This window comes from Armigeres subalbatus, chromosome 2, assembly GCF_024139115.2.
Source record: "Armigeres subalbatus isolate Guangzhou_Male chromosome 2, GZ_Asu_2, whole genome shotgun sequence".
Lineage (NCBI taxonomy): Eukaryota > Metazoa > Arthropoda > Insecta > Diptera > Culicidae > Armigeres > Armigeres subalbatus.
Genome location: NC_085140.1, coordinates 127,472,963 through 127,499,264, shown reverse-complemented (window position 1 = coordinate 127,499,264; position 26,302 = coordinate 127,472,963). Strand labels below are relative to the sequence as shown.

The window sequence follows — 26,302 nt, the reverse complement described above, 5'->3', positions numbered from 1 at the left end:
GACGCGTGTTGTACACCGTCGAGAGTTTCGAGCGTAGGCATACAGCAACGAGGTAGTGGTCGGATTCAATATTCGCACTGCGGTAAGTGCGGACCTGTTGAATAAAGACAAATACGAATTTTTCAAGCGAATGGTAGCATACCTAGGACATGTTATTGATGAAGCTGGATTACACAAAGATCCAGAGAAAGCCATTTTAGACGTGAAACCACCAGCTTTTTTTTTTTTTTTTTTTTTAACTAATTTTATTTGCTGATTATCTAATACATGCATTCATCTCTTAGACTAGGTGTTCCGTGTTTTCTTAACACTATCATCCTTATTTGCTATGTTATATTTTTAGTTATTATTAATACATTTCAATTGCCTCTGGCAGTTAGAATTTTTCCTCTGGTTGAATTGAACCATGTAGGAATTACAATGTTTTCAACTTAAACTAATCTTAACCTATTTAATCTAAGGGTACAGGAGTTAATCGTTGCAATAGAAGATTGCAAACGATTTTTGTCTAAAATTGAAATTATTTTGTTGGACATTTGTTGCAATGTCTCAATATTAGAAATTCTATGAAGTTCATTGGTACTATACCACGGAGGCAACTTCAGAATCATTTTCAAAATTTTATTTTGAATCCTCTGGAGTGCATTCTTTCTGGTATTGCAGCAACTAGTCCATATTGGCACAGCATACAACATGGCAGGTATAAAATTTGTTTGTAAATCAAAGTTTGTTCTTAAGACAAAGTTTTGATTTTCTGTTTATAAGTGGATATAGACACTTAATATATTTGTTACATTTGGCTTGAAGGCCTTCAATGTGATTTTTAAAAGTTAATTTTTGATCTAGCAGAAGTCCTAAATATTTAGCTTCGCTAGACCAATTAATTGGAACCCCATTCATAGTGACAATATGTCTGCTAGAAGGTTTCAAATAAGAAGCTCTCGGCTTATGTGCGAAAATTATAAGCTGAGTTTTGGAAGCATTCGGGGAAATTTTCCATTTTTGCAAGTAAGTGGAGAAAATATCCAAACTATTTTGCAACCTACTACAAATGACACGAAGGCTACGCCCTTTGGCTGAGAGACCTGTGTCATCTGCAAACAAAGATTTTTGACACCCTGGTGGTAAATCAGGTAAGTCAGAAGTAAAAATGTTATACAAAATGGGCCGCAGTATACTGCCTTGGGGGACACCAGCCCTTACAGGTAATCTATCAGATTTAGAATTCTGATAGTTTACCTGCAGTGAGCGATCTGATAAATAATTTTGGATCAGTTTAATGATGTACAGAGGAAAATTAAAATTCATCAATTTTACAATCAAACCTTCATGCCAAACACTGTCAAATGCTTTCTCTATATCAAGAAGAGCAACTCCAGTCGAATATCCTTCAGATTTGTTGAGCCGAATTAAGTTCGTAACTCTTAATAACTGATGAGTGGTTGAATGCCCATGGCGAAAACCAAATTGCTCATCAGCAAAAATAGAATTGTCATTAATATGAACCATCATTCTATTTAAAATAATATTTTCAAACAGTTTGCTTATTGAAGAAAGCAAACTGATAGGGCGATAACTAGAAGCCTCAGCTGGATTTTTGTCCGGCTTCAAAATTGGAACAACTTTGGCGTTTTTCCATTTATCTGGAAAGTATGCCAATTGAAAACATTTGTTAAATAAATTAACCAAAAAGGATAAAGAGCTCTCAGGAAGTTTTTTGATAAGTATGTAGAAAATACCATCATCACCTGGGCTTTCATATTTTTAACTTTTCTACTAATAGATCCCACTTCATCCAAATCGGTTCCCACCCAAGGGTCAAAAACATTCTCTTGATTGAGAATGTCTTCGAAGCTCCGTGTAACCTGATCCTCAATTGGACTAGTGAGACCTAGACTAAAATTATGGGCACTCTCGAACTGCTGAGCAAGTTTTTGAGCCTTTTCGCCATTTGTTAATAAAATTTTATTTCCCTCTTTAAGCGCTGGAATTGGCTTTTGAGGTTTTTAAGAATTTTGTTAATTTCCAAAAGGGTTTCGAACTGGGATCCAACTTCGAGACATTATTCTCAAAGTTGGTATTTCTCAGAATAGCGAAACGTTTTTTTAATTTCATTTTGCAAATCCCGCCAAATAACTTTCAACGCGGGATCGCCTCACATTTTTAAGACGGATCAGTAGCTGAAGATCGTCGTCAATAATAATGGAGTTGAATTTAACTTCACATTTCGGAATTGCAATGCCTCTGGCTTCGACAATTAAATTTGTCAAAGATACGAGAGCACTATCAATATCACTTTTGGTATCGAGAGGAATATCAACATCAAAATTCCTATCGATATACATAGAATTCAAATCAGCTCTATGATAATTAAAAGTAGAGCTGATTGGATTATAAATGGCTTCTTGTGAGATTTCAAATGTCACAGGAAGGTGATCAGAGTCAAAGTCAGCATGAGTTACCAATTGGCCACACAGCTGACTTGAATCCGTTAAAACCAAATCAATTGTAGAAGGATTTCGACTGGAAGAAAAACAAGTTGGTCCATTGGGATATTGAATAGTATAATATCCCGCAGAACAATCTTCAAATAAAATTTTACCATTGGAATTGCTTTGAGCATTATTCCATGAACGGTGTTTGGCATTGAAGTCACCAATTACGAAGAATTTTGATTTGTTGCGAGTCAGAATTTGAAGATCAGCTTTCAACAAATTCTTTTGCTGCCCATTGCATTGAAAAGGCAAATAGGCTGCAATGAAGGAAAATTGACCAAAATTTGTTTCAACAGAAACTCCCAAGGTTTCAAAACTTTGGTTTCAAACGAAGAAAATAATTTATGTTTGATACGTCTATTAATGACAATGGCGACCCCACCACAGGCGCTGTCAAGACGATCATTTCTGTAGATAAAATAGTTTGGATCTCTTTTAATGGAGAGTCCTGGTTTTAAATACGTTTCAGTTATAATGGCAATATGCACATTATGAACTGAAAGGAAGTTGAATAATTCATCTTCCTTACCCTTTAGAGAGCGGGCATTCCAATTTAGAACTTTCACACAATTATTTGGATCCATTGAAACGGAGTCCGATAACAATTTTTGTGTGTACTTTATACCAACCTGAACAGCTTCAGGAATGGTATTTGCTTTGAACATTGCATCAATCATGTGATGCAATTGTTCAGTTAAAAAATCAAATCGGAAGCAGTCATGCTACCTGAATCGGCAACATGACCGTTATTTTCCGTTGGGACATGGGTATAAACCTCATTTTGAGAAGAGAAATTTTGTCTACCAGCAGCGATGTTTGCATACGTAGGTACATTGGAAAAATTGGAATTTACTGAAGTGCTTGCTACCCGTTGACGAGCGGCAAAATTTGTTTGTGAATTGTGGTGGGTATGAATTGCTCGACCGGTAACCGGTTTCGAAATTTGAGCGTTTGAAAAATTTCTACCCGTCGAATCTGGGATCCGATTGGAATTTCCCGTCATCAATTTTGCACGGGAATTCAAAACTTTTGTGCGTGAAGGGCATTCCCAGAAATTGGATTTATGATTGCCCCCACAGTTTGCGCACTTAAATTTATTGGAATCTTCTCTCACAGGACATGCGTCCTTGGCGTGAGAGGTTCCACCACAAATCATGCATTTAGCATCCATGTGACAATGTTTGGTTCCATGACCCCACTTTTGGCACTTACGGCACTGGGTGGGGCTTTGAAATTTCCCCAGGCCTGCGGAAATGTTCCCATGTAACACGGACATGAGACATAATACAGGCCTTTTCCAAACTTTTCATATTATTTAGTTCACTTTTGTCAAAATGAACTAAATAAAATTCTTGAGAAATGCCCTCTGGGAAGTACCAGAATGGGATTTCTTTTCATCTTAATTACTTGCACTGGTGAAAATCCAAGTAATTGAGAAATTTCAATTTAATCTCATCCAGTGATTTGTCATCACTGGGGAGGCCTTTCAAGACGACTTTGAACAATCGCTCAGTTTTGTCGTCGTATGTGAAGAATTTATGGCGCTTCTCAGTTAAATAGTGAAGAAGACGTTTGCGATCGTCAAAGGATCCCGGCAAAACGCGGCAGTCACCCTTCCTAGCAATCTGAAATGAAACCTTGATCCCCTGAAGGTTACTCAAAATCTCATTCCGAAGCCAGAAAACTCGGCAACAGATACCACAATTGGCGGAATCCTTTGCTTTTCGCATGAATCGAATCACCTGGGCTAGAGGTATATTCGATTTGCTCAATATCATCATTAATCAAATCGAACTGATTGCTCAGTTCGATTGGAGAAGAATTATTTCCGATATTAGAGTTAGAAGGAATATCTGAATTCTCCAGCTTCCTTCTATTTTTTCCGCGCTTGGGCAGGACGGTCTTGAAACCTTGTTTCTTTGAAGGAAGTGGAGAATTCAGAGACTCCCCCTTCCTCTTGTTTTGGTTAATACTCATTGCTGAGCGTGGAGACGTGACCTTCTAAGAGGTTTTTTCCCAGAACGGTGTCCCTGCAGGATTACCACCGCTTGTCGGAATTTTACTTCCGCAAACGGGTCCAACGTAAAACGAAGGCACGGGTCCTTGCAAAGATCGTAACGGGATCAGTGGGTACAAATAGCGCTAAGAAGCACCGTTGAAATTAAAATAGCTTCGGGTAGTATTAAAAACTTCCTTCCGCAAAGAGAGAAAGAACCGCACAGCACGAAAGCACGATGCGGTCTGTGAAACCACCAGCTGATTTCAAGGACGTTCGAGCCTTTGTTGGACTGGCAAAGTACTATGCGAAATTTTGTCCAAGCTTGGCGCAGTGTTTGAAGCCTCTGTATGAACAGTTGAAGGACGGTGTTAAATTCTCCTGGGCCAACAATCAACAAAAAGCATTTGAGAAAGCGAAGAAGCTTCTTTCCGAAGATACCGTTTTGGCTCACTATAATCCCGATCTTCCTGTTAGGTTATACTGCGACGCATCTTACGGAGGAATTGGAGCCGTGATAACTCCCAGATAAATCTAAACGGCCGACTTTTTTTGCGTCTCGGATTTTCAAAAAAAACATGAGGCCGGATATTGGCGATCTACTATGGCATCAACAAGTTTAGCAACTATCTGTTTGGCCGTCACTTTGAGCTCATGACCGACCATAAGCCGTTGACTGGGTTGTTCAATCCGAAGGGTATCCCAACCATAGCAGCTGGACGGTTACAACGATGGGCGGCATTCCTGGCGAACTACGATTATGACATCCGTCATGTGAAGGGTGTGCACAATGTCCCAGCTGATTTTCTTTCAAGATTTCCGTTACGCTGTAAAGACGACGAGAATGATGAAGATGCCGTAAGCTTCCTGAATTTCATTGAAGTTGAAACATGTTCTTTGATTGAACGGAAGCAGATTGTTGTAAAAAGCCGAAAAGACAAGCTTATCGGTCGAGTTGTCAATTACGTCAAGTCTGGGTGGCCAAATATTATACAAGAAGATGATTTGAAAACATTCTATCATAAACGTGATGAACGAGCGTAGAATAAGGTGTTTTACTTTGGGGCTATCGTATAGTTGTTCCTACCAAGCTGAGAAAGATGTTGCTGGATGAACTTCACAAGGTACATTTGGGAATCGTAAAAATGAAAAGTATGGCCCGATCTTACTTCTGGTGACCAAACTTGGATAGCGACATCGAGACTCTAGGAAAAAAAAATGTGAACTGTGTATTCAGCAACGACATGAAAGAAGTGATCCTGTTTCGCCTTGGCAACTGACGTCTACACCAGGATACAGAGTTCGCATGGATCATTTTTCGTTTCGTGGATTGGATTTGTTTGTGATGGTTGATGGCTACAGCAAATGGATTGAAGCCTTTTCAGTTCGTATATTGACGTCCAAAGAAACAATTGAGAAAATTTGTGAATATAGTTCAAGGTTTGGTGCAATTACCACTTTGGTGTCTGACAAAAGAACTGCATTCACGTCAGATCAGAAGAATTTTTCAAGAGTTTTACAAATCAAGAGAAATCAATCATTTACGAACCGCGCCATACAGCCCGTGTTCGAATGGTGCCGCAGAAAATGCTGTGAAAACAGTGAAAACTGCTTTGATGAAGCTTAGCAACGATGCAGTTTTCCAAAAGAAATCGATGTCCTTGATGATAAACTCTCTTCTGGAAATGTATGGAGCTGTAATCTTCGAATGCTCGTCGGACAAACTTGGTATAATCAGACGGAGAAGTAATCAAATCCTAAAGTACCCGTATGATAACTATGAAGAAGGAAAAAGAAACACTTCTTCTTATTGGCATTACATCCCCACACTGGGACAGAGCCGCCTCGCAGCTTAGTGTTCATTAAGCACTTCCACAGTTATTAACAGCGAGGTTTCTAAGCCAAGTTACCATTTTTGCATTCGTATATCATGAGGCTAACACGATGATACTTTTATGCCCAGCAAAGTCGAGATTATTTCCAATCTGAAAATTGCCTAGACCGGCACCGGGAATCGAACCCAGCCACCCTCAGCATGGTCTTGCTTTGTAGCAGCGCGTCTTACCGCACGGCTAAGGAGGGCCCCTAAAAAAGAAAAGAAAAGCAACACTAATCACTGTGAGTTTAGCAACGACGATCCAGATTCGGATGCAAGCTTCGTTTCGCTTGAAGATGATACGGAGGAGATTCGAACAAACCACCAATTGAACGGAACATATGTTACGAGGTATAACCGAGTTGTTTGACCACCAAGGCGCAAGGAGGAGGAGTAGTTGTGGTATAGCCAGCCACGCTTGGATTGCGGAAGTTGCTGAGCATAATAAACGACCAACCGGAAATCATCTAGGCAATCCATTTGTTATGATTGTGTATTAGTTATTCCATTATCAATTCTCAAATAAAATAGTTGTATGTTTGAAGCCTTCATTCATTCTCTCGATATTTTACAGCCGAATAGGTCATTTGGCTGAATAGGTCATTTGGCCGAATAAGTAATTTGGCTGAATTTGACCTATTCGAATATCCTAAAAAAATTTTGGAAATAATTATACATAAATATTTTAACACACTGGAATCGATTTTCTCGCGGAGGATACGTGCTGCATAAATTCTTTTAGCCTTTATTATAGAGATTTGCTGCCCTCATCTCTTTGATTGTCGCGTAAATTAAACCGCGTGGAAAAACCGCATAAATCCCAAAACACGCCTAGAAGAAACCGCGTGAATGCTGAACTCGGGTTGAGAAATCGCGGAAAAAGCGTTCCGCGTAAAAAACAGTGTACCACCAAAATCTTTGCAACATGTTCCAAAAAATCCTAAATAAATCAAAGAAAAATCACATGATAATTAAAAAAGCGTTAAACATTTAGGATGAGTGCAAAATTGAGAAAATTTATATCATGTAAAAACAGAATCCAGTGTAATGTAAAAGGAATATCAAAACTTCTAGACGCTTCCATCAGATGTGAAAAAATATAATTCATCTTTGAGAATAACAAATCTGCCATCTGCCATCAACATTCGATTTATTGGTGCTTTCCCAAGTTCATAAGCCGAACAATCATCACATTGCTTCACACGCCAAGTAACCACAACTCACCATAACTGTGGCTCACCGACAGTTTCCCTCGCTTTAGCTACACACTGCAGGTATTGGTATGTTGAACCTGAGCGAGCTACCACCACGATCAACTGGCCTCGACGTGAACTTATCGCTCGCCGTTTCCACCTCCATTCAGTTCATTTCTGACCGTACTGGTGAACAGTTCGAAGCGAGATCTTGCTCCCGAGGCAGCGTATAAGTGCTAGACGCGCTAATTGTACATTTCCATAGGAATCGATCGTTCCTTTGCTTATATCATCATATCGATATCGTGTAGCTGCATTGGGCTCAACGTGCGCGGAAGTGACCACAAGTGAAGTCATCGGCGACGGCGAAGTGTCACGCAAATTCGGTCATAGCCGTTCATTGCATCAGATTGCCCAAGCGCAAGGCATCGTTGCTGGCGCGTGTTTTAAAAGCCAATCAATTTGCGATCGTTTTGAAGGTGGGTAGTTAGCAGAGCTGAAGTAAAAGCTACAGAACTGGCTTATGTATGCAATTGGCTTCTTATCAGCATACAGCGTTAATGTGGTGCCATTGCCAAGTCACGATGGCGGCGCGGCGCCAATTTGATGGGGCACGTGTAGGTGGACTTTTTTAAGCTAATGGGATGTAATAGGTTATGAGTTCAAAAGGAAATCCCATGATCTAGAAGTGTTTGATGAGAGTGACTCACCACAAGTACTTTAGCCGCTCAAGACCTTCAAGCCTGGGCGGCATGCGACATTCATCTGTTGTTAGCAGTAGTGTAATCGAAATGGTATGATGACTGTTGCTATTTCGCCATCTAAAGCATTCGTGTTTACCTTTGGTGTTATCGTAAATTATCGAGGCATGGTTGCAAACACTAAGAGCGCACTGTATGGAGGACACTCTCCATAGTGCAGTGGTCACCAAATAACTACCATATAATAAAAACTTTTGCCAAATAAATTCATACATGTTTCTAGCTCTTCCTAGATCTTTCTAGAGTTCACAGAAAGTTGCTGCTACTGTGAAACTGAATTACGGAACCAATATTGTTTGTTATTGTTGACGTCAATAAGACTAATATTTGCGGAGCGTTCGATGCGATCTGAATATCATGTTGTTCTAAGAGAGCAACATTTTTAGTCACATTGCTGTCATTTTGATTGTCTAAATAATAATAACTGTAATAAGCACCACAATAGCTCTAATCGCACCTACGAAGATCTCTTCGATTGCAATATGAGGAACAGTAGTGCGTATAGCTTTTGCGGCTAACACGATGGTACCTCATGCTCTTATAGATAAGATTAGAAACCACTGGTTAAAAACCGAACCATGATAGTATTTCTAGGAATTTTATCATTGAATACTGTTAGAAATCGTTTCACCATTTGGGTTTCAGCACACCTTCATTGGTATTTGAATAGTGACATAATTGTTTATCCTCGATTTCAACTCATATCGTGTCCCGCTATACCTAACTTGGAATTCCTGTAATGTTTCACCTTTATCATAATTTTTCAACAATGTTGTAATTGAATTGTTCGGTCTTATCATTTTCAGGAACATTCATTGCCCAGAACAATCGTAGAACACGTAATCTCTATTTCCGGAGCTGACCACAGCAAACGTTCTTGTGCGCCCTCCCCCCACCAATAGATAGAGCCCCTCCAGGGCATCGCCATCCTGGTGTCCACTCGGAACACATCACAGTACCGTGCGGCGGCGGCAACGGTCCCCATAACCGGCATCACCATTAATTTGCTTCCGGGCAGTCACCGCTCAGCAAACGCATTCCAATGAGAGTAGTTGACGGGAGTTCTGCTCCGTACGAATTGGCGTCCCGCAAGGCAGCCCCGAGCGTCGAAGGCCTGGCCGTCCAGTTCTGCTACCGATACTTCGAGGTCTCCACGATTCTACTGCACCTGTTCATCGGCTTGGGACTGGTGATTTCCGACCTCAACTATAGCCAGGCCTAGCTCCCGCCACTCCCGGCCGGGGTGCACCTGGTTTACTAGAGTTTAATACCATCTGGTTAAGTTCGACAATAGTGCAAATTGTGATCCGTCCCTACAATTGAATCTACTGAGAGCAAGCAATGAGCAATTGTGGCTGTTGAAAAGAGTGCGCGCAAAAGTGAAAGAAAATACGAGGAAGCTGTAAGGGAAAAGTGTATCTGTGAAAAAGTAGCCTTAATTCTTATCAAAACAAGTGTCTTCCACAAGAGAGAGAGAGGAAAAGAAGGAGGATCGTCTAGTTGATTACACCTTATTGTGTTCATAAGTTCTAGCCAAAATAGCGATCATGTTGAAAGTAGTCGGTGCATCGTGGTACAAAACGCGGATAAGTACCTACATTCTGGCAGGTGCTTTCATGCTCGCGATTGGGGCGTTTTTCATCGCTGATATGGATAGGTGAGTTGAACATTAGTACATTTTAAGAATTTCTGATTTTGATATGCGGAATTTCCAGGGTAATTGATCAAAATCTGGTCACTTGACCGATCAGAATGTTCAATGTTGTATAGAAAACATGTCACATCCTTTAAAAAGATATTGGAATGCTAATATCATGATCCAACTTAGACGTACATTTTTATGATAGAATTAGAAACGATAATATAATTTCATTAGGATACGGCAGGCAAAAAGATTTTTTTGTAGAAGTGAATTTCAGTAGAAGTGCTTTCTTCTACGAAGCTAATATTTGAAGAGAAATCCAAGAGTAGAGAGTTACATCTATTTATTTTTTTGTCAATTCTTTCGTCATGTACGAAATGTTTTACTAAGAGTCTGATGGCTGATCTTTGCACAAGAAATAGCAGTTGAATTCTTGGATTTTCATCTTCATAGTATAAGTATACGTATTTGTTACGACAGCCTATCAGTTACAAGACTTTTATTTAAATTTTACACTTTCGCATCAATGGCGCATATTGCGCCAGAAACCTACGAAAAAATTGAGGAAGCCTACGGGACAAGCTCCCTTCGAGCTGTCTGCATAAATGAAGCATTTACAATGGAATAAAACCGTCTTGGTTAACAGTTAGTTACATTTCAACTCTTGGATGTAGAGAGTGAGCAGAAGTGAGCAAAAGTGAGCCGGTGAGCCCAAGTACACAAACTTATCAAATGCCTTAGTTTCGTCACCACTGAAACAAACCCGTAATGGGTGGCTAACATTGTCGCTCTTGAGCCTCTTCTTATCACGTACTTCGTCTTCGACGTGTTGATGACTAGTCCTACCTGCATAACTTCCATCCTTAGTCTGATGTAGACTTCCTCCATCTTTTCAAAAATATGTGCCATAGCATCAATGTCATGAGCGAAACCAAGTAACTGGGTAAACTAAGTAAAAATCGTATCACTGGTATCGTCGTCGTGTCAATCCCTACACTTCATATTAGCCCCTCAAAGCGGTTTTTAACATCAGGCATAATTATATAGTGTAATATTTAAAATTTCACACTTCTTACATCAACAAGGTCATACCAACGAATTTGTGTATCTAATTTATTTTTTAATACATATTTTCTATTTAATTGTTCCTTCCAATATTTCTCCAAGCCGTTCAATGCTAACGGTCACACACTTCGTCGTATCGTCAGCAATTAGCATCATTTTTTGTCCATCGTCCGTTGTTGTGACGAGCAAAACAAACAATTTCACCGCGTCAGATGTGAGTCAGTGATGCAATTTTTGCCTTTTAGCTCGGCATTCGAAATTGAAATATATTTAAATGTACTAATTGACTTAAAACAAGATCTAAGTGGGAACCAAAGCTTCCCGGCGGAGTCGATTCTCGAAGGTGCAAACCAAAATGCTAGCCTCAAACAAAACATATTGATTAGACGGCGATGACGAATTTTACCGAAATTGGCAACAACGTTTCGCGAAACTGTAAACTGTCACGTTATCTTTTATGTCGAACTTGTTTTCAACATAGCAACACAAGTGGACCACCGCGAATAAAAAAGATCCCGGGTGTTGATACATATGGTGTGACTGTTATATCGAGATCATGATACTTATTCAGAAGATTAATTTAAGAATTTTAGTACAAAAACGACTCACTACGATTTTCCTATTTTTACGATTTATAACTTAGAAAAACGTTAGGTCTAATGACAACCGCTTTTAGGTCCCTCTCAGAAAGTGACCAGAACGTCATTCCGAAGCAAAACGTTTTTCAGTACATATTTCTTCATACTTATAATGTTTGAAACAGATGTAGTCGAACTATAGCTCATATTTGTGGCTGAGGTGATAAAAGTAATGAAATACCATACGGGAAGCTGTTGACACATTGAAATTTCCCACATTTTGATAAACATTTGATTGGTTTTACGAGGCAAAACGCTTCGCGTCTCTATTCAACGATGTACCAAGCGCCTCCACATCTCTCCAAGAACTTCTCAAAACAAATATAGAAAACTTCAACTACCTACAAACGTTTTGCATCTAGGGTGGCTGTACCGGTAATAACGGGCTTGGTGGTCATACGACTACCGCTTCTGCCTCATACGCAGGAGGTCATTATGAATTAAACAACTATTTTGCGATGTGCAAGAAGACGGTGTGTGGCGACGAAGGATGAATTACAAGCACGCCCAGCTCTACGCGAACCTAGAATGTAGCTAAGGCCAGAAGGATACGGTGGGCAGGGCGTGTTGCAAGAATACCGGAAAGCAACCATGCAAAGATGGTGTTTGCTTTCGATCCGGCAGGTACAAGAAGGCGTGGAGCGCAGCAAGCGAGGTGGGCTGATTGGGTGGGTACTAGAGCGAGGCGTCATGGTATTTTTTTTTCAAATCAATGGTTTTTCGAATCTGGGTCCTAATCAACTTTGCAGAATTTGGACCCGATTGGTTGCTTTCTCGCTTTCCGCATCCCGTTTGAAGTTTGTATGGAAATTAGTATGTTTTTGCATTTTCTTCTAGACCAACCAAGTGGCACATTGGGCTAAAGAATAACGTAAAGGATGCCGAAAAACTTTGTCGTAGAAAGTACGTTACTGGAACGTCCACGAAAAAAGTTATAACGCTTCCAAGATTGAGTGTTCATATGCAAGAAATCGTTTATTCTGCCAGCACTGCCAAACTACGTGGACCAATAAGGCCGTTACAAATATTTAATTAAAATTATCTCCTACTGGTCTCCGAAGAATCAACCGGGGCGGGGGGGGGGGGATGTATCAAAAAAATAAGATTAAAAATAATATGGGAAGGTGGTCGGTTGTCGGAACCCCGTGGTAACTTTTGACAGAAAACAGAGGTGGTCGTTTGCCATTGACGTTTAAAGGTTGCATGAAGAAGAAGAAGTCGAAGGATGATATTTGAAAAATATTGCACGGGGAAGCATACGGGAAGTTTTTTAAAACTCTTCTCAAAAATTCTAGGAGCAATTTAATTAAAAACAGTTAGCAGTACGGGGTTGGACTTTCCTTCTACTGCATAATAAACACAATTTTTCGATTTAAAATTTTATTTTATGATATCATACTTGATACACAGTATAAGGAAAGTCCAACACCGCACTGCTTTCAGTTTTTTATTTAATCGTTTCTAGAATTTTTGAGAAGAGTTTTAAAAAAATTTCCGTATGCTTCCCCGTGCAATATTTTTCTAATATCATCCTTCGACTTCTTCTTCTTCATGCAACCTTTAATCGCCAATACGTGTGCTATGTAAGAACGATTTTATTGTGTCCATTTCCGAAGCACATGAAGTCTTTGTTTCGTTTTACAGAGAAAACACTTTTTTTTGTGAAAACCCACTCCAAAGTTTTTGTTTGGTCATTTGCTTAGTGTTATAATCCGAAATACAACGATCGAAATGGTGAGCGCATTACGTATTTACCAAGCAAATTTACTCTTTTATGTGATTCATAATTGAATGCCTCCATAGCGGTCGCAATTTAACTATTATTTTTATTTTTCAAAAGGGTCACTTATTTCGGTTGTCGGCACCCCGGTGATTATTTATCAAGAGAAATTATTAGTTTACTGCCTAATTTCAGGTTATAAGCCTCGGAGACGAGCCAGTCTCGGGCTCAAAGTCTCCCTAATAAAAAAGGTTATAAGCCAAGTTGTTAGCAAAACTAACAATTTTTTAAATCTTGATGAAATGTGTATAATGTAACAAATCTCTCCACCAGTTATTAGCTTATGCCCATTGGCTTCCATTGGTATGCAAATATCACCACATTGTGCAATTGGATGAAAGTTATGGACCAAAAACAAAAGGGTGCCGACAACCGACCACCTTCTGCTATTATTTAATATGGAAAATAAAAAAAAACTCTTCGTATTTGTTAAAGAATGTTTTGAAAACCCTTGAAATTTTAAAAATTTTATTTTATTGCCCTCTCAAAATATTTTTTTTTTCAAGAAAATCCAAGGGGGAAGACATAATTGTTTTTAATTATTTGTACCGGCCTAATTTAACTGAGTGTTATTTCAAACTTATTGAACTTATGGGGCTAATGGGAGTTATTTGGAATAATTTCACAAAGTAAAAATTCCGACAAGAAGGAAGATGGGTTTTGCCCTCTGACTACCAAAGGTTGTCCGATAGTGCGGGAACATTGATTTTTTGCATATGGTTTGAAAGATCAATTTTCGAAGCGTAATAAATTTTTTTTGTAGACCTTCCAGCTACATACCTTATTCGGCAGTCTTTCGGCATCTCTTAGACTATATACTACCGTATTGATTCAGGTGATTAACGATAAATTGAAGCCGCTAAGAGCAAAAATGTAAAAAGCACGTTTTCTTATACTAATTTCCACATCATTTTAAAAAGCGATTAGGAAAACGAGGACACAACCAATCGAGCCCATATATTTTGCACAGATGATGGGGGTAGGGGGGGTCCCGTAGCGTAGTTGGCTACACGTTCGCCTTATAAGCGAATGGTCATGGGTTCGATTCCCAGCCCCTCCACAAAACTCTTGTCAGTCGCCGGAAGTGCAGTTCGTACGGTGGCGTTTTGGGAGACGCGCCTAACCGACCGGCTCGGCTGCCTGATGACGACTGATAAAACTGTTCTTCTCGGAGGCATTCCTCCAACGATCCTCGATAAATGGCAACCGGACAAAGCAACGATCATTGGATACACCATACAGACAAATGACTCACGATGCGATGAACTGGCAAACGACAACAATAAAGAATTATGGATATCTAAAAAATAGATTCTATGAGTTCTATACAGCAGAATACTACAGTAGATCACGGCACAGTAGCGGTTAAGAACACAGAGTGCCTACCAAATAAATATACGAATAAAAAAAAGTTGATGGGGGTCCCAAAACGATATTTTCCATCTGAAAAAAAAAAACAGTGGGAGTAAAAACAAGAAGAAAAAGTACAGTTCTAAGCACAATAAGGATGTGAAGTTTGTGTCAGTGAAGAACTCAGCGGAGGAAGTACGTGGAAATCCATATTAACGATGTTCCGGTTCGGTTGAAGTTTAATTCAGCGTCGAACAAAACAATCATATCCGAAAAATTGTGGCGATAAATCGGATAACCTCAAGGAATTCCATCGTCATGCAACGCCAAATCTGCTTCAGGGGAATCTCTTGATATCGCCTGGGAATTTTTCTACAATGTAAACGTCAGTGACAAAACGAAGACATCTTTGTGACGTGTTGCTTCACCCAATCTGGAGTTAAACATTCTTGGCTCTGACTGGATTGAGCTTTTCGGATTATGGGACGTGCCTATCAGTTCGTTCTGTTACAAGGTCAGTGGTGAACAAGTTCTCAAAAGTGTTTTCAAACGAAATGGGACTTTGCACAAAAATAAAAGTGCGATTGACGCTGAAAGGAGAACCAAAACCAGTTTACCGTCCAAAACGTCCAGTTTCATACAGTGTACAAGATGCGCTAGAAGATGAACTTCATCGAAACCGAACGGTAAGGTTCGCATTTGCTCTGATTTTTCGACGAGTCTCAACGATGTTTTGGAGTCGAATCAGTGTCCGCTTCCTTTGCCAGAAGACCTTTTCACCATGCAAGTTTCTCAGTCACATCCACCTGTCGGATGCGTATCTACAAGTGGAAGTGGATCCCCGAGATCAGCATCTGCTAACAGTCAACAACATCCAGAAGGGACTTTTCCGCTATACTCGTCTCACACCTGCATTCCAGTAGATCATGGACGCAGTGTTGAGATGCATCGAAAAGACCTCTGGTTATTTGGATAACGTGTTAGTGGGTGGTCACACCAAATAAGAACACGACCACAATCTGAAACAAATGCTTCAACGGTTAGAAAAGTTTGGATTTACAGTACGGATAAAAGTGCCATTTCAACATGGAACAAGTAGAATATTTGGGGCAAATTCTGGATGGGGATGGAATCAGACCCGATCCGAATAAGACAGCAGCTATTGCCACCATGCCACCGCCTCAAGATGTTTCGCCACTCCGTTCATACCTACGAGCTGTAAACTATTACGCAAAACACGTTTCGAAAATGTGTAAGTTACGGTTCCCGATGGATCAGCTGTTGAAATCAGGAGCAAAGTAGGTATGGTCAGAAGCATGTCAGCGATCATTCAATCGGTTCCGTGAAATCCTGCAGTCACCGTTAACACTTTCACAGTACAATCCAAAGTTGGAAATCATAGTGTCGGCGGATGCGTCAAATTTTGGAATTGGCGCGCGCATTGCCTACAAGCTACCCGATGGAATACCGATATCCTTGCGTCGAGAAGTCTTACACCAGCCGAGTCAAAGCTAAATCGTGAAGGAGAAACTCGCACTGATTTTCGCCGTAACCCTGTTCCACCGTATGATTTGTGGACGACAGTTTATACTGGAGATGGATCACGGAGCCTTTATTAGCTATTTTTGGTTCCGAGAAAGGCATTCCAGTATATACAGCCAACAGACTTCAGCGATGGGCATAAACGCTGCAACTGTACGACTTCAACATCAAATACGTGAGTACGAAAAGTTTTGGTTATGTTGATATCCTGTCTCGCCTGATCAACACTGACGTCCGTCCGAATGAAGAATACGTCATCGCATCGATTGAGCTGGCATCGTCAAGCAATCAGTGGAAGCTCTGCCACTCATGTTCAAGATGATTCAAGCAGGAACACAGTCGGATGCAATATTGAAGCAGGTTAAGCAGTTCATTCAGACTGAATGGCCGTCAAATCATTCCAAATCATTCAGCGATCCACAGCTTCAACAGTTTTACCGGCGTCGCGTCGGGGCAGTTCAGCAATTGTCTCCGATTGCCTCACCTATGGAGAAAGACTGGTTATCCCATCGAAATTTTGAGATCGAGTGCTACGAGTACTACACATGGGACATCCTGAAGTAGGAAGAATGCGGCCCATAGCATGTAACTACATCGATTGGCCTGGAATCGACGGAATCGAAAGTAACCAAGACCAACAGTAAAACCAACATGAAATCTTGGCCTACACCAGAAAAACTCGGGCAGCGGATTCATACAGACTGGACCAGTTGACGGTAATTACTATTTGATTGTTGTCGACGCATTCAGTAAGTGGCCAGCAGTCATCTCTACCAAACGTATTACAACGTCCGCTACAGTGGCCATTAGAAAGATTCAAATTTTGACTTTTTTGCTCCCCTAGGCCTAAACGATGGCATTTGCTTTTTTAATAATCGTCCTAAATTTTTAGCTAATTTGAATATAATTTGACTGAGCACAAGCAAATTGCAGCTTGTATGAAAATTACTATGAAAACAGCAACTTTTGCGAAAACCCCACCATTGCCCATTAAGCTCTAAAAATGTATGAATACGTTAGCAATATAGAAAATTTAACAAGGGAAAATACCGTCGTTGTTGCTAAACGATTTGATGCTGGCAACAAAAGTTATTAGGGAAATACTGAATGAATTATTGGCAGTGGCTGATTTTCTACTCGCCGCCGTCACATCCAGGCGCTATAGTATATGCGCAAAACAGCCAGTAAGAGTTAACCGCCAGAAATTTGTATGGCGAAAGTCATCTAACGCGGGTTTTCTCAAAATAAGAAACTTTTCATGAAAAAATATTTGGTACCGATTATGCAGGAAGGTGTCCGCTACCATGCCTACCAAATATTTTTTTGATGAAAGTGCTTATTTTTGAGAAATCGAGCCTTAGATGCCTTTCGCCATACTGCTTTCAGAAAGTTAACTCCTAGTGTGCCGCTGTAAGCACGCTCAAAGCAGGCGATTCATTGTGGGAAATTCAATTTAACACGTAAAAGAATAGCATCAATATCACTAATGAGCATTTTTGTTTTCTTCATAATTTTGCTTACAAAAGTCAGATTGCTTCGCAACAACAACTGACTTTCAGCTTAGGATCTATTCTATGATGGCGATGCGTTTAATATATTCAAATAGATTCCGGGCTGCTTCACGAAACGATCCTTTACATAAGTGGCAATTCTCATAGTAATTTTCATATAACCTTCAAATGACACGTGCACAAACAAATAACATCCAAATCAGCTTAACATTTAGGAGGACTTTTAAAATAGCAAAAACAATCGTTTAGGCACAGGGGAGCAAAAAAGACAAAATTTGAATCACTCTAGTGGCCATGTTCTGTGAAACATTGGTTAAAGACAACGTTACACAGTAAAGATTTTGAAGCCTTTTGAAGTAACAGTGGCATCCTACATTTGAGGACGCCGTCGTATCATCCACAATCAAACGCCCAGAGATTCGTCGACACATTCAAGCGAGGACTTCGTAAAATCACAAAACACTCCGCGAAGCTATTGACACTCCTCCATTCCTTGTCGTAGCGCACCTGAAGAGAAGTAACCTGCAGAACTGTTACTGGGTAGAAAACTACGGACATCACTAGATGTACTAAAACCACCAACTTCGTTCTACAAGCAAGCCGAGTCAAAGCAGGAAAGTCAGTTCAACCGTAAGCATGGCACGAAAGCAAGAAACTGCAATGCAAAAGAGCTGGTTTGTATGAAAGTACATCGAAACAATACCTGGCCATGGGTACCCGGTCAAGTACTAGAACGGATAGGTCGAGTCATCTACAACGTGTGGCTACCGGAAAAAACGGAATCTTAAAGCGGATCATGAATTCATGCGGTCTCAGTCAACCTACAGTTACTGTACCAGCAATACCAGAACGAACCGTTGCAGTCAGCTTAAGCAAGTAGAAGTATCCTCAATGAACTACAGTCAAAGGAGGTTCATCGCCGAGCACCAATCAAGCCACCAAGAGCTACTATTCAGCAGGAACCGACCCAGCTTCGCCAGTCTTCGAGAACCAGAAGACAACCCGTAAGGTATGAGTCGTATCATCTCTTCTAAAAGGGGGAGGGTGTTGAGAGGACCACCCTACGACCCTGTAACGCACCATCTATTTAACGATGGACTCATCTTCTGACACAATCTGTCAGAGCGACTGACGTCTACCGAGTGAGCGAACAACAGGAAGCAATAGTGCTGTCCAATGAGAGCTTGAAGTAGCTCGAAGTTTCTCCCTGTCCTGCTCATGCCCATTTGTTGACAAAAAAGAACGAGCAGGACGGGAACAACTTCGAGCTACTTCGAGAAGCTCATTGGACAGCATTAATCTGTCAGCCGCATGAGTAAAAAACCTGAAAATTTGAGCAAATCTTATTCATAGTGTATTGTTTACATCTGCAGAGTTTCATAGTTATTCATACAGTGGTTCCGATCATGTCGTCAGAACAAGAAATTGCCAGGGAAAAAAATTGTGCATCTACCATCAAAATCCGGAGGCGTCCCACCGATCGATCGCTAACAAGCTTGGGATTGCAAATTCAACTGTATCTCGTGTAATGAGAACCTTCAAGGAGCGTCTGAGTGTTCAAATGAAGGAAGTGAATGGTCCAATGGACAGTAAAATGACCAGGAGTGGTACAACAGCTCAAGAAGTTTCAAAACGTGTCCATCGGAAATGTCAAGTCAAGTCCAAGATTTCGGTTGGTTTTGTGCAGAAAACCATGAAGCGTGCTAGGTTCTATGTTTACAAGGTAAAAAAACCTCAAACCAAAATGAAAAGCGAAACGCCACTGCAAAAACACGCGCCCAGAAACTTTGCATGAAGTTGTTCACCAAATCGTGTTGCATCGTGATGGATAATGAAACCTACGTTAAGGCTGACTTCCGTCAAATTCCTGGGCAAGAATATTTCGTTACCAAGTCTAAGTTCGATGTTCCGGAGGATGTCCGAACGAAAAAATTATCAAAATTTGCAAAGAAGGCAGATGATTTGCGAATGTGGTGAAGTAAGCCTTCCCTTCACTACTTCCGGAACAATCAACGGTACGATTTACACCGAAGAGTGCCTCAAAAAGCGCCTTTTACCATTCATAAGAAAACACAAAGTATCAACTTTGTTTTGGCCTGATCTTGCGTCCTGCTACTACGCTCGAAACGGGTTGGAGTGGTACCGAGGCTAACGGAGTTAAATTTGTGCTAAAATATATGAACCCACCAAATTCACCAGAACTTCGCCAGAAATTCTGAGCAATTGTGACGACAAAACTTCGCAAACATCCCAAAGTTAGTAAAATAGCGCTCGAGTTAAAGAAAATTTGGGTAAAAACAACAACAATACTGGTAAAATCGATTGTACAAAATTTGATGGGTGGAGTGTTGTTGTAAATGTTGTTGTAATGTTGTAAATCATAAGTTATTAAAAGTTTTTCATTCCCTGAAAATTTCGAGAAAATCCGATAATCGGTTTTATTTTGGTGAGTAAATATGTGTGTGCCATTTTTATCGAATACACCCTTTACCCACTCGATGAAAATCTTTCTTTGCATTTAAGTATAGGATCGTTTTGTAAATCAATCATGAATTGCTCACCAAAATTCATTGGAGTATAAAATTCACGTTTCAAGTGATACTATGAGGAAACATATTACGTTTGGTTTACACATATGACAGATATTACGGTTAATTAGAGGCACGTAGACTTAGAATGGATATGCGAACTCGTTCTCCAGTTCTCCATTGCATATATCCATTTTACACAATTTCGAGAAAACAACAAAACATTGTTTTTGAACAAATTATCACGGAGTCTTTCGATTTTTTCGATACAGATCAATAGATTTTGGCAAAACTAAACACCCTGGGGCACTTCCAGTGCGAAAACTTCAAGCAGTATTTCATAATTGATCTTCAAAGTGCGTGCACACTGCACATAATATTTTGTTTCTCAAACAAACGCATGCACATATTTGTAATAGGTAAATAAACACAACATTTAATCCATTTTACTGTTCTTTTTAATCGAAATAAATTTAAACTGTGCTTGCTTGTAAAATTCAGTCAAATTTAATTGAACATGAAATGTTAATTCGTTGGTAGGGATTAGCTGCAGTTTTACACTTCGTTCAAATTTCAAAATTTTTGCTGTGTAAGATTGCCAATGCGTAGATGGCGAGCTCGATTCTCGGTCCGGTCTAGTATGTTTACGAGTGGGAAACATTCTCAATACCAAGGGCATATTTTATCCCTTATACTCGCCACACTACATACTCATGCAATTGTGGGCACAAAAAGCTTTCAAATAATAACTGTTGAAATTCTAAAAGCACACTAAGTTGAAAAGCAGGCCAAGTTCCAGTTGGAATGTAGAGCCATTGAAAAAGAAGAAGATGAGAACTCGTTCACTACTCAATATGAACTTACTGAAACTAATCCATTTCCCATTCTCCTTTCATTCCAGACCAAGCTACAGCGGTACGTACTGTGCCACCGCCTATTGGGCCCGCAACTCGGGCTTCCGGGTGGAATTCTGGGGCCAACGGAACGACCTAGAGGAGGTTCCACCGGGCACCGTACGGGCATGCTTCAAGCATGGTCTGATGGAGAGTGGCTGGTCCCAGCTGGAGCTCGAATCGCAGCCCGAATATCCGGACAGCATTCAGGCATTTGCCGCCGGAATGCTGGAGGGTGCCCTGACCTGGAACAACATCTATATGCACTGGTCCAAGTGAGTCCCATTGAATAATATTAAATTTGTAAGCAACTAACTGATCGATCTGTTTCCAGCACCATCGAATCGGAATGCAACCGCGATGTACAGTCCCAGGAGTTCTGCCATTGGCTGCGTCGGATCATCAGCACCAATGTGGAGACCGTCCAGAAGATGGCCGATATGAGGAAGAAAAACGATCACTACTGGTACCAGATTGGGCTGTTTTTCGACCAGTTGGATGGGCTGGAGTTTGGATTCCGCAAGGGTGTTCGCAGGTCTCGTTTGGATCACGAGATTCCCATGGAAGACTTTTTGCTGATGAACAGTGCGGTGGACATTCGTGATCTCAAAGCTTACTATATGAATTTCTTGGATAGTGAAAGCGGAATGGAGGTGGAACCGAACAAGGGCATAATGCTGCTGAAGTTGGTGGAGACCATCACTGGCAAGGTGAACATCATGCTGGGCCACACGAGTGACGGCAGCTATGCTTCGATGTTGAGAATGATGAAGAAATATACTCTGAATTACCACTTTTCGGCTGATTCGAATGTAGATCGAGTGGTCCCAAACACAAACATAGTATTCACCGGATATCCAGCAGTTTTGGCATCGCTGGACGACTTCTACATGATCTCGGGCAAGCAACACAGCATGGTAATAGCCGGCATCAAGATCGAAAACGACAATTTGAATCTCTGGACTAAGATTGACTTGGTGCGATCGGTTTCGTTGGCACCAAGGGTAATGGCTTGTAATCGACTGGCTCACAGTGGCCGAGTTTGGTCAAAGTATTTCGCGAGGAGTCCCTCGACGGGAGCCAAGCAGTGGCTCTTGGTGGACCTGAAGCGACTAAATCGTGGAGTCGATATGGCAGACGAATCGGCCGAAGTCGAAGAAATGCTGATGAGTCACTCGGAGTATGAGGATCCAAAGGCTACAACAAAAACACCGAATGATTATGTAGAGGTAGATTTTGAAGGGATTGTAAGGAAAATGACGTCCATTAGCAGAATAAGTGACGGGGGATTGTTCTGGGTGGTAGATCAACTACCCGGACGATTACACGCTGAAGACATGACTGAGCAAATCGTGAGGGATGGATATTGGCTTGGCACTGGAATACCTTACTTCGAGGTAAGTTTACGACGTTTGTTTAAAGCTGATGGTTTTTAAAAAATGTTAAATTTTCCTCAGGAACTAGCCGACATCGGTCAGGTAAAAGCCAACGGGACTGACTCGCAAAGACATTCCATTCAGGAGAAAATTCTAAACAACATCACCGACCTAGATGGTCTAGCAAAGTTTATCCGCCAGAGTGCGTATCGCGGAGACCTGGACCACCAGCACCCGACCGCGTTCGGAAACATCGACATGAAACTATTCGCGGAAACGAACGCAAGCAATGGAACCGGCATTTTCCAGGCATATTCGGGACCTCTGTACGATCCGATTACCGACGGACAGACTGTGAAGCGTAGCATTGAGAGTGACGGAGAGGGTGAAGCGGAAGCCATTCCGATTGTAAGAGTAAAGAGACAGCGGGTCAAGCCATTCGACTGGGATGCGGCCGACACACTGGAGGCACCCCATGAGGGACAGCCGACGCTGTGGAACTTCAAACGGCAGACGCCAACGTGGGCATGGATTTAGAACTTGATATTTACTTAGATGGGCATACTTTAAATCGTACTTTTTTTTAGTAGAATAACAAAATTTTAACTTGTTAGAAGAGAATTTTGTAATGCAATCAGCCAGCTTATTTTACCATGAAAATTTTAACGCAAATTGTGCGTAGCGAAAATTTATACACGATTTGTAATAAAAATAGCAAAATGATTTTACATACTGATGCCTCATTATTTCATCCGAAATAGCTTTTTTTTTGTTTTTTTTTTTCACTAATTTTATTTGCTAATTATCTACTACATGCATTCATCTCTTAGACTAGGTGTTCCGTGTTTTTTTAACACTATCATCCTTATTTGCTATGTTACTTTTTAGTTATTATTCATACATTTCAATTGCCTCTGGCAGTTAGGATTTCTCCTGTGGTTGAATTGAACCATGTAGGAATTACAATGTTTTTAACTTAAACTAAACTTAACCTAATTTATACTAAGGGTACAAGGAGCTAATCGTTGCAATAGAAGATTGCAACGATTTTTGTCTTAAATTGGAAATTAATTTGTTGGACATTTGTTGCAATGTCTCAATATTAGAAATTCTATGAAGTTCATTGGTACTATACCACGGAGGCAACTTCAGAATCATTTTCAAAATTTTATTTTGAATTCTCTGAAGTGCCTTCTTTCTGGTATTGCAGCAACTAGTCCATATTGGCACAGCATACAACATGGCAGGGCAAAAAAATTGTTTGTAAATCAAAAGTCAAATAGTTTTGATTTTCTGTTTATAAGTGGATATAGACCCTTAATATATTTGTTACATTTGGCTTGAAGGCCTTCAATGTGATTTATAAAAGTTAATTTATGGTCTAGCAGAAGTCCTAAATATTTGGCTTCGCTGGACCAATTAATTGGAACCCCAGTCATAGTGACAATATGTCTGCTAGAAAGTTTCAAATAAGAAGTTTTGGAAGCATTCGGGGAAATTTTCCATTTTCGCAAGTAAGTGGAGAAAATATCCAAACTTTTTTGCAATCTACTACAAATGACACGAAGGCTTCGCCCTTTGGGTGAAAGGTCTGTGTCATCTGCAAACAAAGATTTTTGACACACTGGTGGTAAATCAGGTAAGTCAGAAGTAAAAATGTTATACAATATGGTCATGCTGCCTTGGGGGACACCAGCATCAATTTTACAATCAAACCTTCATGCCAAACATTGTCAAATGCTTTCTCTATATCAAGAAGAGCAACTCCAGTCGAATATCCTTCAGATTTGTTGAGCCGAATTAAATTAGTAACTCTTAATAACTGATGGGTAGTTTAATGCCCATGGCGAAAACCAAATTGCTCATCAGCAAAGATAGAATTGTCATTAATATGAACCATCATTCTGTTTGAAATAATCTTTTCAAACAGTTTGGATTTTTGAAAATTGGAACAACTTTGGCGTTTTTCCATTTATCTGGAAAGTATGCCAATCGAAAATATTTGTTAAATAAATTAACCAAAAAGGATAAAGAGCTCTCAGGAAGTTTTTTTTATAAGTATGAAGAAAATATCATCATCACCCGGTGCTTTCATATTTTTAAATTTTCTAGTAATAGATCTCACTGCATCCAAATTAGTTCCCACCGAAGGGACGAAAACATTCTCTTGATTGAGAATGTCTTCGAAGCTCCGTGTAACCTGATCCTCAATTGGACTAGTGAGACCTAGACTAAAATTATGGGCACTGTCGAACTGCTAACTGCGAACTGCGTAATTTCCAAAAGGTTTTCAAACTGGGATCCAATTTCGAGACATTATTCTCAAAGTTGGTATTTCTCAGCGAAATAGCGAAACGTTTTTCAATTTCATTTTGCAAATCTCGCCAAATAACTTTCAACGCGGGATCACGAGTTCTTTGGTATTGCCTTCGCCTCACATTTTTAAGACGGATCAGTAGCTGAAGATCGTCGTCAATAATAATGGAGTTGAATTTAATTTCAGATTTAGGAACTGCAATGCCTCTGGCTTCGACAATTAAATTTGTCAAAGATGCGAGCACATTGTCAATATCACTTTTGGTATCCAAAGGAATATCAACATCAAAATTCCTACCGATATATGTTTTGTATAAATCCCAATCAGCTCTATGGTAATTAAAAGTAGAGCTGATTGGATTATAAATGGCTTCTTGTGAGATTTCAAATGTCACAGGAAGGTGATCAGAGTCAAAGTCAGCATGAGTTACCAATTGAACACACAGCTGACTTGAATCCGTTAAAACCAAATCAATTGTCGAAGGATTTCGAGTTGGGCCATTGGGATATTGAGTAGTATAATATCCCGCAGAACAATATTCAAATAAAATTTTACCATTAGAATTGCTTTGAGCATTATTCCATGAACGGTGTTTGGCATTGAAGTCACCAATTATGATAAATTTGGATTTGTTGCGAGTTAGAATTTGAAGATCAGCTTTCAACAAATTCCTTTGCTGCTCATTGCACTGGAAAGGCAAGTAGGCAGCAATAAAAGAGAATTGTCCAAAATTTGTTTCAACAGAAACTCCCAAGGTTTCGAAAACTTTGGTTTCAAACGAAGAATATAATTCATGTTTGATACGTCTATTAATGACAATGGCGACCCCACCACAGGCGCTGCCAAGACGATCATTTCGGTAAATAAAATAATTTGGATCTCTTTTAATGAAAAGACCAGGTTTTTAATATGTTTCAGTTATAATGGCAATGTGCACATTATGAACTGATAGAAAGTTGAATAATTCATCTTTCTTACCCTTTAAAGGGCATTCCAATTTAAAATTTTCAAAGAATTATTTGGATTCATTCAAACGAAGTCCAATAAAATTTTTTTGAGTAAATTTAATTAACAGCTTCAGTTTTGGTATTTACTTTGAACATAAAGTGACCAGATAAATTTTGTGTGAGCGCGGGACACAAACAAAGTTCATAGTTCAATATGTTTTAGAAATGCACTCAAAGCAAATTTATCATTTTTTTCAGAACTTATTTATTACTAAGGTTTAGTTTGTTAACTGTTCGATAAACGGTTACACATTTTAGAAGTCAAAGCTTTCTTCAAACGTTGAGCGTGCAGCGCATAGTAGCTGTTAGTGAGTTTCACATCGTTTTGAAGT

The 26,302-nt window shown here is 40.0% G+C and overlaps 1 protein-coding gene across 5 annotated transcripts in view; it reads left to right on the top strand.

Moving 5' to 3' along the window:
- The window catches only part of LOC134210834 (putative phospholipase B-like lamina ancestor), a 142,094-nt gene extending 118,720 nt beyond the window's left edge, over nucleotides 1-23,374 (top strand). For 4 of the 5 annotated variants that reach the window (XM_062687165.1, XM_062687163.1, XM_062687164.1 and 1 more), the window contains 4 exons: nucleotides 9,128-9,978; nucleotides 21,279-21,545; nucleotides 21,605-22,667; nucleotides 22,728-23,374. In XM_062687165.1, coding sequence (XP_062543149.1) covers nucleotides 9,869-9,978; nucleotides 21,279-21,545; nucleotides 21,605-22,667; nucleotides 22,728-23,183 — 1,896 coding nt within the window. In that variant the 5' untranslated portion in view covers nucleotides 9,128-9,868 and the 3' untranslated portion in view covers nucleotides 23,184-23,374. Of the gene's footprint in view, nucleotides 1-7,731; nucleotides 8,040-9,127; nucleotides 9,979-21,278; nucleotides 21,546-21,604; nucleotides 22,668-22,727 lie in introns of those variants that run through there. The other variant, XM_062687166.1, reaches the window with a different exon arrangement.
- The last annotated feature ends 2,928 nt before the right edge of the window (nucleotides 23,375-26,302 follow it).